The sequence below is a fragment of the Somniosus microcephalus genome, chromosome 15, assembly GCF_052327205.1.
Source record: "Somniosus microcephalus isolate GS21.2 chromosome 15, FLI_Smic_1.0, whole genome shotgun sequence".
Classification (NCBI taxonomy): domain Eukaryota; kingdom Metazoa; phylum Chordata; class Chondrichthyes; order Squaliformes; family Somniosidae; genus Somniosus; species Somniosus microcephalus.
In genome coordinates this window covers 123,148,964-123,164,728 of record NC_141001.1, presented here as the reverse complement: position 1 = coordinate 123,164,728, position 15,765 = coordinate 123,148,964, and the positions used below count along the sequence as shown (strand labels likewise).

The window sequence follows — 15,765 nt, the reverse complement described above, 5'->3', positions numbered from 1 at the left end:
CCCCCTCACTTGCCCCCTTTCTCCCCCTCTCTCCCCCCTCACTCCTCCTCTCTCTCCCCCTCACTCTCCCTCCTGCTCCCCCTCACTCTCCCCCTCTGCTCCCCTCACTCTCCCCCTCACTCTCCCCCTCACTCTCCCCTTCACTCTCCCCCTTCACTCCCCCCCTCGCTCTCCCCCCTCACTCTCCCCCTTCACTCTCCCCCTCTCCCCCTCACTCTCCCCTTCACTCTCCGGCCTCACTCTCCCCTTCACTCTCCCCCTCACTCTCCCCCTCTCCCCCCTCACTCTCCCCCCTCACTCTCCCCCCTCACTCTCCCCTTCACTCTCCCCTTCACTCTCCCCTTCACTCTCCCCCTTCACTCTCCCCCTCTCCCCTTCACTCTCCCCCCTCACTCTCCCCCTTCCCTCTCCCCCTTCCCTCTCCCCCTCACTCTCCCCCTCACTCTCCCCCCTCACTCTCCCCCTCTCCCCTTCACTCTCCCCCCTCACTCTCCCCCTTCCCTCTCCCCTTCACTCTCTCCCCCTCACTCTCCCCCCTCACTCTCCCCCTCACTCTCCCTCCTCACTCTCCCCTTGACTCTCCCCCTCACTCTCCCCCTCACTCTCCCCTTCACTCTCCCCTTCACTCTCCCCCTCACTCTCCCCCTCACTCTCCCCCCCTCACTCTCCCCCTCACTCTCCCCCCCACTCTCCCCCTCACTCTCCCCTTCACTCTCCCCCCTCACTCTCCCCTTCACTCTCCCCCTCACTCTCCCCCCTCACTCTCCCCCCTCACTCTCCCCCCTCACTCTCCCCCTCACTCTCTCCCTCACTCTCCCCCTCACTCTCCCCCCTCACTCTCCCCCCTCACTCTCCCCCCTCACTCTCTCCCTCACTCTCCCCCCTCACTCTCCCCTTCACTCTCCCCCTCACTCTCCCCTTCACTCTCCCCCTCACTCTCCCCCCTCACTCTCCCCCTTCACTCTCCCCCTCACTCCCCCCCTCACTCTCCCCCTCACTCTCCCCCCTCACTCTCCCCCCTCACGCTCCCCTTCACTCTCCCCCCTCACTCTCCCCTTCACTCTCCCCCCTCACTCTCTCCCTCACTCTCTCCCTCACTCTCCCCCTCACTCTCCCCTTCACTCTCCCCCTCACTCTCCCCCTCACTCTCCCCTTCACTCTCCCCCCTCACTCTCCCCTTCACTCTCTCCCTCACTCTCCCCCCTCACTCTCCCCCCTCACTCTCCCCCCTCACTCTCCCCCTCACTCTCCCCCTCACTCTCCCCCCTCACTCTCCCCCTCACTCTCCCCTTCACTCTCCCCCTCACTCCCCCCCTCACTCTCCCCTTCACTCTCCCCTTCACTCTCCCCCCTCACTCTCCCCCTCACTCTCCCCCCTCACTCTCCCTCCTCACTCTCCTCCCTCACTCTCCTCCTCACTCTCCCCCTCACTCTCCCCCCTCACTCTCCCCCCTCACTCTCCCCCCTCACTCTCCCCTTCACTCTCCCCCTCACTCTCCCCTTCACTCTCCCCTTCACTCTCCCCTTCACTCTCCCCCTCACTCTCCCCCTCACTCTCCTCCTCACTCTCCCCCTCACTCTCCCCCCTCACTCTCCCTCCTCACTCTCCCCCCTCACTCTCCCCCCTCACTCTCCCCCTCACTCTCCCCCCTCACTCTCCCCCTCACTCACCCCCCTCACTCTCCCCCCTCACTCTTCCCCCTCACTCTCCCCCACCCCCTTGCAGCCTTGTAATCTCCTGGGAAAGGCAAAAAGAATGACAAGGAATGCAGAGCTGGGTCTAGCTTATGATCTTTAACTAAATAGTTCAAACATTGAAAGTAATAAAATGTAGCGGAGTAATCTAAAAAGAATTTGAGCTTCATTACGTTCTGGCACGAACCCTACGTCTGTGATGAGTACTGTTAGCTTCTGCCTCGTTCACTTTAAAGTGTTGAATCAGATACTCTGGACTTTGATCATTCACTGGGTATCTTTCAAGGTATTGGTGAGACCGCACCTGGAATACTGCGTACAGTTTTGGTGTCCATACTTAAGAAAAGACATACTTGCTCTCGAGTCAGTACAAAGAAGGTTCACTCGGTTAATCCCGGGGATGAGGGGATGGACATATGAGAAGAGGTTGAGTAGATTGGGACTCTACTCATTGGAGTTCAGAAGAATGAGAGGCGATCTTATTGAAACATATAAGATTGTGAAGGGGTTGGATCGGGTGGATGCGGGGAAGATGTTCCCGATGATGGGTGAAACTAGAACTAGGGGGCATAGTCTTAGAATAAGGGGCTGCTCTATCAAAACTGAGATGAGGAGGAACTACTTCACTCAGAGGGTGGTAGGTCCATGGAATATGCTGCCCCAAAAAGCTGTAGAAGCTACATCATTACATAAATTTAAAACAGAAATAGACAGTTTCCTAGAACTAAAGGGAATTAAGGGTTACGGGGAGCAGGCAGGAATTTGGACATGAGGCTAGGTTCGGATCGGTCATGGCCCTGTGGGTAGCGGAGCGGGCCCAGGGGCCGTGTAGCCTGATCCTGCTCCTATTTCGTGTGTCTAATTCTGTTAGATTCAGGAGATGGTTCTGTGATAGTAGATTGGCGGTTAGGATCAGATCAGCCATGATCTTATTGAATGGCGGAGCAGGCTCGAAGGGCCGATTGGCCTACTCCTGCTCCTATTTCTTATGTTCTTATGTTCTTATATGTAATGAGCACGTTGGGGACTGTGTGTGTACGGGATTCCATTAATGCTGAGTTAACGGCTGGGTAACGAGCTACTTTATTCCACTTCAAGCAACCTTAATGGAAGGAGATGCTGATATGAAGAGAGTGAGATGAAGAGGGGTGGGAGCAGGTTTGTGTGGAGCAGAAACACCAGCACGTACCTGTTGGGCTGAATGGCCTGTTTCTGGGCTGTACAGCCGATGTAATTCTATGTAAAACCATGGTCACTAATTCTAATCCCACTTCCTTGTGTATGTAATATGTGTGCTACTTTGAACCTATGGACAGGACTGCACTACTTGTAGGGCGTAGTGATACGCAGTACCACTCCTGGCCATAGGGGTATAAATAGTACTGTGGGTACTGATCTCCCCTCAGTTCCCACCTGTGGGCATGAAGTAAAGACCTACGTATAGTCCCTACCTCCAACCAGTAAAGACCTGTTTTATTGTTAATGATTAAGTCTCAGTATTAATTACTTGAACAACTCACAGATTTAACACTGGCGACGAGGATACAATGCCTAAACACGGGAATATTAGCACCTTTGATAGTGACCTCGAAGATTGGGCCATATATGTTGAAAGAGTAAAAAATTATTGTAAGGCCAATAAAATTCGTGACCAAGATAAAGCTCTAACATTATTAAATTTAATGGGTGCGAAGACATACGGGCAATTGAAACACCTGTTATCACCAGATGAACCGGCGGATAAGACGTTCGATGAGATTGTTACTGTCCTGAAAGATCATCTAAACCCCACGCCGCTGATGCTAGCGGAACGATTTAAATTTTACGACAGAAGGCAGCTACAGCATGAAAGCAATGCTGATTATTTGCTGGAATTGCGTAAATTAGCGAAATATTGCCAGTTTGGAACAGGACTGACAGAGGCACTTCGAGACAAATTTGTGTGTGGTTTATTTAAACAGGATACACAAAAGCGACTGCTCGAGGAGAATGAGCTGACGCTTGAGAAGGCGGTCACTATGGCAGCAGCACACGAAGCCGCAGCGAGAGGCACGGCAGTAATGCAGCTACGGTCACCGGAGCTCAGTGCACACAAATTGGGTGTGAGTTCTGGCAAATGTTATCGTTGTGGAAAGACAACGCATGATCAGAACCAGTGTTGGTTTAAAAACCAAGAATGTAGAACTTGTGGTAGGCTTGGACATATAGCTAGAGTATGCAGGTCAGGGAAGAAGACCAGCAACAAGAAGTCACCGCAAGGAAAATACGCAAAGGTACACAAGGTGACCGAACAGGAGTCCGATTCAGACGCTAGCAGTAATGAACTGGCTAGCTTAAGCTGTAATGAACTGGCTAGCTTAAGAGTACTCAACGCTGGTAAGGGTGCAGACCTCCAGACAATTTGGGTCACTCTTCAGATAGAAGGAGTCCAAGTAAAACTGGAATTGGACACTGGATCGGCATTGACGGTCATAAATAAGAAAGATTACGGAAAGTTATTCCAACATATTCCCCTACAGGATATGGGGATTATATTGAAAACATACACGGGGCAAAGAGTATACCCCATCGGGAAAATAGAGGTTGCAGTGGTCCACAAGGGCGAAGACAGTCAAATAATGGACTTATATGTGATATCTGAAGGAGGTTCTCCACTACTAGGACGGGAGTGGATTAGGAAAATGAATATGGACTGGCATTTCCTACAAACAATAACGAGTGAGAACTCGGTGAAGATAGTCGGCCCAGACTCTGGAACGGATGATGGTAAGCCCAACTCGGGTGCAAAAGGCAAAGTTTCAGCACAGAATTCCACTGAGCAACAACAACATAGTTTAACTGTGGATTCTGAGTCTGGCAAGTCTACTGATGTGCCCATTTCTGAGGGACACCGGGCTCGAACTCAACTCCATTTCAAACTACAACAGCAATTAGAACAAATGCTTCGCCGTTTTGAGCAAGAGTTGAATGCAACGAAAGAGTTCTTTGATATAGAGTTGGAGAATCTGGAAAGACAACAGAAGCAGCTGATGGAGAAAATGGAGCAGGAGCACACAAAACGTCTGATGTCAGAGGAGTTAACGGTCAGCCAACTCCTGCATATGCTGAAGGACAGGACTCTGAAATGGGAAAAACTTGAACACGAACTTCAATATTCAAACGAAAGGGGTTCGGAGCTCTCAAAGGTTATTGGAAGAGCTGAGGTGGCAACACAGACTGAGATGACTGCAACAGAGCAGCCCTTGGATGCCAAAAGTACGCTGACTCACGTCAACGTAGAACAACAGACCGCTGAAACAGCTGCTCCGGTAGAGGGATTGAATAGTCCGATCAATCAATCTCCAAAAGAAGTTGAAGTAGTAAAATCTCAAATGAGGTCATTAGTAAACGACTTGCTGAAAGCCCAGAAAAAGCTGGATGAAGAGGTACGCATGAAGAAGTCTCTTCAGGAAAGATGTCTGGACTTGGAACAAAAGCTGGCTAACGCCCAGCTGGGTATGGAGGAAATAGAAGACCCTCTCGCTGGCCTAGATCAGGACGACACCGAATATTACTATGTCCTGTCCTGCCCAACTTGTAACTTCGACTCCCACCATACAGAAATCATGGAGGAGCACTGAAAGTCTACGGAACATCGGGAGAAGGTGGCTCTACTACGGAAAAAGGAGGAAGAGAAGGAGGAACTGCGCATGCAGCTGGCAGCTGACAGTGGAGCCCAGAGAGTCTCCAAGAAGCAGAAAAGGAAAAGTCGAAACAGAAGATGACCCATCTGAACCATTATTACCTCTACCAGATCACACACGTGGTCCCTCCGAACGGAGCCAATTCAGTTCGGAAGTTCAAACTGTTAAATCCATGGAAGGACTATTGAATGAGTCACTCCAGCAACGTGAACCGACTACACCACAGAGATTGAATCTGTGAACTGTTTTCCGCAGAGACTGAATCTGTGATCTGTTTTGACATGAAGTTATCTATGTATCTATGTTATTCTGTTATGTAAACCTGAAGTTATATATGTATATATGTTATTACGTTATGTTAAATGGGGAGATGACTGTAAAGCTAGGAAGGGAGGAATGTTGTGTATGTAATATGTGTGCTACTTTGAACCTATGGACAGGACTGCACTACTTGTAGGGCGTAGTGATACGCAGTACCACTCCTGGCCATAGGGGTATAAATAGTACTGTGGGTACTGATCTCCCCTCAGTTCCCGCCTGTGGGCATGAAGTAAAGACCTACGTATAGTCCCTACCTCCAACCAGTAAAGACCTGTTTTATTGTTAATGATTAAGTCTCAGTATTAATTACTTGAACAACTCACAGATTTAACACTTGTCCTTAATGTTTATTGAATTGTTACATTAGCTTTGCTTGCTTGAAGTTGGAGGACACGATCTCACGGTTTGTTATTTGGCATTAGTTTGGTTCTTGCTCCGAGTCTTCTCACGAGGAGTTGTTCCCGATCAGGTTATGGCTCCAGACTTCAGCTTCAAAGGCTTCTTTTGGCTGCCCGGTGCTTGAATACGAAAAGGTCTTGTGCCTAAAGATTACAGACAGAAACGTTAGTTGAGGCATGGCGGGAGCTGCAATAAGCCCTGAAAGACTTCCCCACAATTCCACGTCATTTTGTGCCATCTAAAGTGGTGGCGAAACAGAAATCTCTTTCATTTGATTTGTTTTCTTCTCTTTTCAAATTACGGTGTAAAGTATTGGCGAACAGGCGCTTAATCCATTCGTGTCCTAACCAGCAGCACCTTGCATTTATTTAGCACCTTTACTGTAGAGCAGCCTCCCAGGGTGCTTCACCCAGGTACAAAGATAAAGGTGGGCGCTGAGCAATGTTCCCTCTCATTTTTTCCCCGTGCGAGGTCCCTTTAATGGGCTGCGTGGCCCATTCAAATTTTCCCGTATGCGCGGTTTCTCCCATGTAAAAGCCGGTGAGCGGCCTGTGCGGGACCCCCAGACCGCTGCACGATCGCGTGGCCGTGCAGCTTAGCGGGAACATAGAACATAAGAATTAGGAGCAGGAGTAGGCCATTCGGCCCCTCGAACCTGCTCCGCCATTCGACCCCTCGCACCTGCTCCGCCATTCGGCCCCTCGAACCTGCTCCGCCATTCGGCCCCTCGAGCCTGCTCCGCCATTCGGCCCCTCGAACCTGCTCCGCCATTCGGCCCCTCGAGCCTGCTCGGCCCCTTGAGCCTGCTCCGCCACACGGCCCCTCGAGCCTGCTCTGCCACACGGCCCCTCGAGCCTGCTCCGCCACACGGCCCCTCGAGCCTGCTCTGCCACGCGGCCCCTCGAGCCTGCTCCGCCAGACGGCCCCTCGAGCCTGCTCCGCCACACGGCCCCTCGAGCCTGCTCCGCCACACGGCCCCTGGAGCCTGCTCCGCCAGACGGCCCCTCGAGCCTGCTCCGCCACACGGCCCCTCGAGCCTGCTCCGCCACACGGCCCCTCGAGCCTGCTCCACCATTCAATAAGATCATGGCTGATCATCGACATGAACTCCACTTTCCCGCACTATCCCCATAACCCTCAATTCCCCTAGAGTCCAAAAATCTATCGCTCTCAGCCTTGAATATACTCAACGACTCAGCATCCACAGCCCTCTGGGGCAGAGAATTCCAAAGATTCACAACCCTCTGAGTGAAGAAATTTCTCCTCATCTCAGTCCTAAATGGCCGACCCCTTATCCTGAGACTATGCCCCCTAGTTCTAGATTCTCCAACCAGGGGAAACAACCTCTCAGCATCTACCCTGTCAATCCCCCTCAGAATCTTGTATGTTTCAATGAGATCACCTCTCATTCTTCTAAACTCCAGAGAGTATCGGCCCATTCATTAAATATATTGAAGAAGGAGTTGGATATATTTCTTAAGGCTAAAGGGATCAAGGGATATGGGGAGAAAGCAGGGACAGGGTACTGAACTTGGATGATCAGCCATGATCGCATTAAATGGTGGAACAGGCTTGAGGGGCCGAATGGCCTACTCCTGCTCCTATCTTCTATGTTTCTATTCTACACAATCTCTCATCATAGGACAGCTCTCTCTTCCCAGGAATCAATCTAGTGAACCTTCGTTGCACCGCCTCCAAGGCAAGTAAATCCTTCCTTAGATATGGAGACCAAAACTGTGCCCAGTACTCCAGGTGTGGTCTCACCAAGGCCCTGTACAATTGTAGCAAGACTTCCTTACTCTTATACTCCAACCCACTTGTAATAAAGGCCAACATGTCATTTGCCTTCCTTATTGCTTGCTGTACCTGCATGCTAGCTTTCTCTTTCTTGCACGAGGACACCCAAATCTCTCTGAACACCAACATTTGAAAGTTTCTCACCATTTAAAAATATTCTGTTTTTCTATTCTTCCTACCAAAGTGAATAACCTCACATTTCCCCACATTATACTCCATCTGCCACCTTACTGCCCACTCACTTCGTTTATCTATATCCCTTTGCAGGTGGCCTGCGCCACCAGTTTGCGCCCAAAGAGGGCTTTTGCGCCACTGTGCAAACCTACCGCGATATTTAGCGGGGCGCTAATGGCGGCGTTAGCCATTAGCGCTGCGCCGCCACCGATGACATCATCGGTGTGCGCAGCGCCCCGCTATCGCCCCGCTGGCCATATTTAGTTGCTGCCGCCTCCCCCGCGCCGGCCGCAAACAGCGACCGGTACACGGGGCCTACCTGTGCCGGTAGTGGGGCGAGTTAAGGTGGAGGTGCGGCCGGCCGCTTTTTCGGCGGCTGCCTGCCCGCACCTCCTTCCCCGGCCTCCTACACCCCCCCCCCCGCGGCATTGCCGGCTGTTTCCAGAGAGCCCGGCACTTCTCCTTGGTGCCGAGCTCATTTGCCGGCACTCGCGAGCGGGGATCGCGCTGTTGCAGGCACCTCCCCCTTAAGAATGAGAGGAAGGCCTGCAGTACCGCAGGCTGCCGTGGCGCTGCGGCACTTTACACGCCGATATTCAGTTTCAGCGCCCCAAGCGGGGCGCCGAAACCCTTGTTTAGTGGCCGGCTTCCACTTGGGGCGCTGAAACTGAATTTCCCGCTGGCGCAAGTGGCTCCCCAAACTGAATTTCTAGCCCTTTGAGTCATGTTTGACAAATTTGCTCGAATTCTTTGAGGACATAACAAACAGGGTGGATAAAGGGGAACCAGTGGATGTGGTGTATTTGGACTTCCAAAAGGCATTTGACAAGGTGCCACACAAAAGATTACTGATCAAGATAAAAAATCACGGGATTGGGGGTAATATACTGGCATGGGTGGAAGATTGGCTATCTAACAGAAAACAGAGAGTTGGGATAAATGGTTCATTCTCGGGTTGGCAATCAGTAACTAGTGGTGTTCCGCAGGGGTCAGTGCTGGGACCCCAACTCTTTACAATCTATATTAACGATTTGGAGGAAGGGACCGAGTGCAACGTATCCAAGTTTGCCAACGATACAAAGATGGGAGGGAAAGCAGTGAGTGAGGAGGACATAAAAAACCTGCAAAAGGACATAGACAGGCTAAGTGAGTGGGCAGAAATTTGGCAGATGGAATATAATGTTGGAAAGTGTGAGGTTATGCACTTTGGCAGAAAAAAATCAAAGAGCAAGTTGTTATCTAAATGGAGAGAAACTGCAAAGTGCTACAGTACAAAGGGATCTGGGGGTCCTGGTGCATGAAACACAGAAGGTTAGTATGCAGGTACAGCAGGTGATCAGGAAGGCCAATGGAATCTTGGCTTTTATTGCAAGTGGGATGGAGTATAAAAGCAGGGAAGTATTGCTACAGTTATACAGGGTACTGGTGAGGCCACACCTGGAATACTGCGTACAGTTTTGGTTTCCATATTTAAGAAAAGATATACTTGCTCTCGAGGCGGTTCAGAGAAGGTTCACTTGGTTGATTCCGGAGATGAGGGGGTTGACTTATGAGGAAAGGTTGAGTAGGTTGGGCCTCTACTCATTGGAATTCAGAAGAATGAGAGGCGATCTTATCGAAACATATAAGATTGTGAGGGGGCTTGATCGGGTGAATGCGGTGAGGATGTTTCCACTGATGGGTGAGACTAGAACTAGGGGCATAATCTTAGAATAAGGGGCTGCCCTTTCAAAACTGAGATGAGGAGAAACTTCTGCACTCAGAGGGTAGTAAATCTATGGAATTTGCTACCTCAGAGAGCTGTGGAAGCTGCGACATTAAATAAATTTAAAACGGAGATAGACAGTTTCCTAGCTGATAAGGGAATTAGGGGTTACGGGGAAAGGGCAGGGAAGCGGACGTGAGTCTAAGTTCGGATCGGCCATGATCCTATTGAATGGCGGAGCAGGCCCGAGGGGCCGTATGGCCTACTCCTGCTCCTACTTCTTATGCTCTTATGTTCTTTGTGTTCTCCTCACAGCTGATTGTCCCACCTAGCTTTGTATCATCAGCAAACTTAGATACATTATACTCGGTCCTTTCATCTAGGTCATTAATATAGATTGTAAATAACTGAGGCCCCAACACTGATCCTTGTGGCACCCCACTAGTTACAGCCTGCCAACCTGACAAAGATCTGTTTATCCCTACTCTCTGTTTTCTGTCCATTAACCAATCCTCTATCCATGCTACTATATTACCCCCAGACCCGTGAGACTTATCGAATGCCTTTTGGAAATCCAAATATACTACATCCACTGGTGCCCTTTATCTACCCTGCTAGTTACATCCTCAAAAAACGCGAATAAATTTGTCAAACACGATTTCCCTTTCATAAAACCATGTTGACTCTGCCTAATCATGTTATGATTTTCTAAGTGCCCTGTGGAGGAGGAATTCCTGGAGTGTATACGGGATGGTTTCCTGGACCAATATGTCGAGGAACCAACCAGAGATCAGGCCATCTTAGACTGGGTATTATAAACGAGAGAGGATTCATTAGCAATCTTGTTGTACGAGGCCCCGTGGGTCGGAGCGATCACAATATGATCGAATTCTTCATTAATTTGGAGAATGAAGTAGTTGACTCAGAGACTAGGGTCCTGAATTTAAATAAAGGAAACTACGATGGTCTGAGGCGCGAGCTGGGTAGGATTGACTGGGGAATGTCACTCAAAGGGTTGATGGTGGATAGGCAATGGCAAACATTCAAAGACTGAATGGATGAACTACAGAATTTGTTCATCCCAGTTTGGCATAAAAATAAAACAAAAAAGGTAACTCAACCGTGGCTAACAAGGGAAATTAGGGATAGCATAAGATCCAAGGAGAGGACATATAAATTGGCCAGAAAAAACAGTAAACCTGAGGATTGGGAGCAGTTTAGGATTCAACAAAGGAGGACAAAGGGATTAATTAAGAAAGGGAAAATAGAATATGAGAGTAAGCTTGCAGGGAACATAAAAACTGACTAAAAGCTTTTATAGATATGTGAAGAGAAAAAGATTGGTGAAGTCAAGCGTAGGTCCCTTGCAGTCAGAATCAGGGGAATTTATAATGGGGAACAAAGAAATGGCAGACCAATTAAATACATATTTTGGTTCTGTCTTCACAAAGGAGGACACAAATAACCTCCCAGAGATGTTGGGGAACATAGGGTCTGATGAAAGGGAGGAACTGAAAGAAATCAGTATTTGTAGGGAAATGGTGTTAGGGAAATTGATGGGATTGAAGGCAGATACATCTCCAGGGTCTGATAATCTACATCCTAGGGTACTTAAGGAAGTGGCCCTAGAAATAGTAGATGCATTGCTGATCATCTTCCAACATTCGATGGAATCTGGAACAGTACCCATGGATTGGAGGGTAGCTAATGTTACCCCACGATTCAAAAAAGGTGGTAGAGAGAAAACGGGGAATTACAGACCAGTAAGCCTGACGTCGGTAGTGGGGAAAATGCTAGAGTCCATTATAAAAGATGTAATAGCAGAGCACTTGGAAAACAGTGACAGGATCGGACAAAGTCAACATGGATTTACAAAAGGTAAATCGTGCTTGACTAATCTACTGGAATTTTTTGAGGATGTAACTGCTCAAATAGATAAGGGAGAACCAGTGGATGTGGTGTATTTGGACTTTCAGAAGGCTTTCGATAAGGTCCCACATAAGAGATTAGCGTGTAAAGTTAAGGCACATGGGATTGGGGGCAAGGTATTGACTTGGATAGAGAACTGGTTGGCAAAGAGTTGGAATAAACAGCTCTTTTTCCGAGTGGCAGGCAGTGACTAGTGGGGTACCGCAGGGATCGGTCCTTGGACCCCAGCTATTCACAATATATATTAATGATCTAGACAAGGGAACTAGATGTAATATCTCCAAATTTGCAGACGACACAAAGCTGGGTAGGCGTGTGTGCTGTGAGGAGGATGCCGAGAAACTCCAGGATGATTTGGACAGGTTGGGTGATTGGGCAGAAGCATGGCAGATGCAATATAACGTGGATAAATGTGAGGTTATCCACTTTGGTGGCAAAAACAGGAAGGCAGATTATTATCTGAATGGCAATAGATTGGGAGAAGGGGAAGTGCAACGAGACCTGGGCGTCTTTGTGCACCAGTCATTGAAGGTAAGCATGCAGGTGCAGCAGGTGGTTAAGAAGGCAAATGGTATGTTGGCCTTCGTAGCGAGAGGGTTTGAGTACAGGAACAAGGATGTCTTGCTGCAGTTGTACAGGGCCTTGGTGAGACCACACCTTGAGTATTGTGTGCAGTTTTGGTCACCTTATCTGAGGAAGGGTGTTCTTGCCATGGAGGGAGTGCAGTGAAGATTCACCAGGCTGATACCTGGGATGGCAGGAATGACGTATGAAGAGAGATTGGGTCGATTAGGCTTATATTCGCTGGAGTTTAGAAGAATGAGAGGGGATCTCATTGAAACTTATAAAATTCTAACAGGACTAGACAGACTAGATGCAGGAAGGATGTACCCGATGGTCGGGGAGTCCAGAACCAGGGGTCACAGTCTAAGGATAAGGGGTCGGCCATTTAGGACAGAAATGAGGAGGAATTTCTTCACCCAGAGAGTGGTGAACCTGTGGAATTCTCTACCACAGAAGGCAGTGGAGGCCAATTCATTAAATATATTCAAGAAGGAGTTGGATATATTTCTTAAGGCTAAAGGGATCAAGGGGTATGGGGAGAAGGCAGGGACCGGGCACTGAATTTGGATGATCAGCCATGATTGCATTGAATGGCGGAACAGGTTCAAGGGGCCGAATGGCCTACTCCTGCTCCTATCTTCTATGTTTCTATGTTTCTATGCCCTGATACCACTTCCTTAACAATGGATTCCAGCATTTTCCCAACGACTGATGTCAGGCTAACTAGCCTGTAGTTCTCTCTTTTTTCTCTTTCTCCTTTCTTGAATAGTGGTGTTACATTTGCGACCTTGTAATCCGGTGGGACCATTCTAGAATCTAGGGAATTTTGGAAGATCAAAACTAATGCATCCACTATCCCTTCAGCCACCTCTTTTAGAACCCTAGGATGTAGGCCGTCAGGTCCAGGGGATTTGACCCCAGCGACTCCAGGGGAACATTGGCGCTGAGCCTAGGAAGGAGAGATTACGAAGGAATGGTGGTCAAAGAGGTGGGTTTTAAGAAGGGTCTTAAAGGAGGAGAGGAAAGATGAGAGGCGGAGCGGAATACAAAACATGGGGATTAGATGGCTGAAGGCACGGTCGCTAAAATGCCAGAGTCAGAGGAACAAAGATTTGGCCGGGGGGGGGGAGCTGCGTGGAGGGGAGGGGTGGGGCGGTGGTGAAGGGCTGGAGGAGGTCACAGAGATAGGGAGGGGCAAGGCCATGGAGGGATTTGAAAACAAGGATAACAAAAATTGGCCGTGTGGTTGATAATGAAGACGAAACCTGCAGACTGCAGGAAGATATCAATGGACTGGTCAGGTGGGCAGAACAGTGGCAAATGGGATTCAATCCGGAGAAGTGTGAGGTAATGCATTTGGGGAGGGCTAACAAGGCAAGGGAATACACAATAAATGGTAGGACACTGAGAAGTGCAGAGGATCAGAGGGACCTTGGAGTGCATGTCCACAGATCCCTGAAGGTAGCAGGCCAGGTGGATAAGATGGTTAAGAAAGCATACGTGATACTTGCCTTTATTAGCTGAGGCATAGAATACAAGAGCAGGGAGGTTATGCTTGAACTGTATAAAACACTAGTTAGGCCACAGCTAGAGTACTGCGTGCAGTTCTGGTCACCACATTACAGGAAGGATGTGATTGCACTAGAGAGGGTGCAGAGGAGATTTACGAGGATGTTGCCTGGGCTGGGGAATTTTAGCTATGAGGAAAGATTGGATAGGCTGGGGTTGTTTTCTTTGGAACAGAGGGGGTTGAGGGGAGACTTAATTGAGGTGTATAAAATTATGAGGGGCCTAGATAGAGTGGGTAGGAAGGACCTATTTCCCTTAGCAGAGGGGTGGATAACCAGGGGGCCACAGATTTAAAGTAATTGGTCGAAGGTTTAGAGGGGAGTTGAGGGGAACTTTTTTCACCCAGAGGGTGGGGGTCTGGAACTCACTGCCTGAAAGGGTGGGAGAGGCAGAAACCCTCACTTAAAAAGTACTTGGATATGCACTTGAAGTGCCGGAACCTACAGGGCTACAGACCAAGAGCTGGAAAGTGGGATTAGGCTGGAGAGCTCTTTGTCGGCTGGCACGGACAAGATGGGCTGAATGGCCTCCTTCTGTGCTGTAAATTTCTATGATTCTGTGAAATTGAGGTGTTGGGGAACCGGGAGCCAACAATGCCCCAATATTTCCCAAAAGGCTCGAACCTTTGACCTGCCTGAATCATGGTGCGTTCAACTGTTTGATGCCCCATGCACAAGCCCCATATTAAAAGTATATTTATGCAATATAAAACTGAGTTAGCAATCTCCAGTGCATTCTAATAATTCTACCTCCCACTCGGCATGCAGTGCTCTCGATCTGAGAGTGTTCTTACTTTCTGAGATACCAAACCCCAGCAGCCACGAAGACCACAAGCAGAATGACTGCCACCACACCCAGAGCTGCAAGAACACAAAGAGACAAGTATTAATCACACACAAACTAAGGCAATCTGTGCTAATGAGCAGCAAAATAAAGCCAATGGGCATACGCTCAGTTACGGGACTTCAGTGATGTGGAGAGGCTGGAGAAGCTGGGATTGTCCTCCTTAGAGCAGAGAAGGTTAAGGGGAGATTTAATAGAGGTGTTCAAAATCATGAAGGGCTTTTGATAGAGTAAATAAGGAGAAACTGTTTCTACTGACAGGAGGGTCGGTAACTAGAGGACACAATTTCAAGATGATTAGCAAAAGAACCAGAGAGGAGACGAGGAAATATTGAAATGAGGAGAATTTTTTTTTACACAGCGAGTTGTTGTGATCTGGAACGCGCTGCCTGAAAGGGCGGTGGAAGCAGATTCAATAGTAACTTTCAAAAGGGAATTGGATAAATACTTGAAAAGGAAAAATTTGCAGGGCTGTGGGGAAAGAGCAGGGGGGAGTGGGACTAATTGGAGAGCTCGTTCAAAGAGCCGGTACAGGCACGATGGGCCGAATGGCCTCCCTCTGTGCTGACGGGTGTCTGTCACCCCACCAGAGGTAGCACGCCCATTTCAGCACGTGAGTTTAGGGCCACATTTCCGGGAATCTAGAACTAGGGGGCACAGTCTCAGGATAAGGGGTCGCCCATTTAAGACTGAGATGAGGAGGAATTTCTTCTCTCAGAGGGTCGTAAATCTTTGGAATTCTCTACCCCAGAGAGCTGTGGAGGCGGAGTCATTGAATATATTCAAGGTGGAGATAGACAGATTTTTGAAAAACAGGGTATTAAGGGTTATGGGGAACGGGCAGGAAAATGGAGTTGAGGCCAAGATCAGATCAGCCATGATCTTATTGAATGGCGGAGCAGGCTCGAGGGGCCGAATGGCCGACTTCTGCTCCTATTTCTTGTCTCACCAGCAGTGGCCTTCACTTAAGGCCCGGAGAGGACACCAGGACCGATGGCAGGGTCGGCAGGAGTGCCCTGGGGCCAGGAAGGGCCCTCCTGCTACTCCTAGCTTCACTTGAAATAACCCAGAGCTAGGCTGCAACCA

The 15,765-nt window shown here is 49.2% G+C and overlaps 1 protein-coding gene across 2 annotated transcripts in view; it reads right to left on the bottom strand.

The window, feature by feature from the left end:
* rnf141 (ring finger protein 141) overlaps positions 1–15,765 on the bottom strand; it is a 191,167-nt gene that overhangs the window by 96,000 nt on the left and 79,402 nt on the right. Inside the window, exons 5-6 of one of the 2 annotated variants that reach the window (XM_086008388.1) lie at positions 14,630–14,696; positions 6,026–6,241 (exon numbers count right to left, since the gene is read on the bottom strand). In XM_086008388.1, coding sequence (XP_085864514.1) covers positions 6,145–6,241; positions 14,630–14,696 — 164 coding nt within the window. In that variant the 3' untranslated portion in view covers positions 6,026–6,144. Of the gene's footprint in view, positions 1–6,025; positions 6,242–14,629; positions 14,697–15,765 lie in introns of those variants that run through there. The other variant, XM_086008391.1, reaches the window with a different exon arrangement.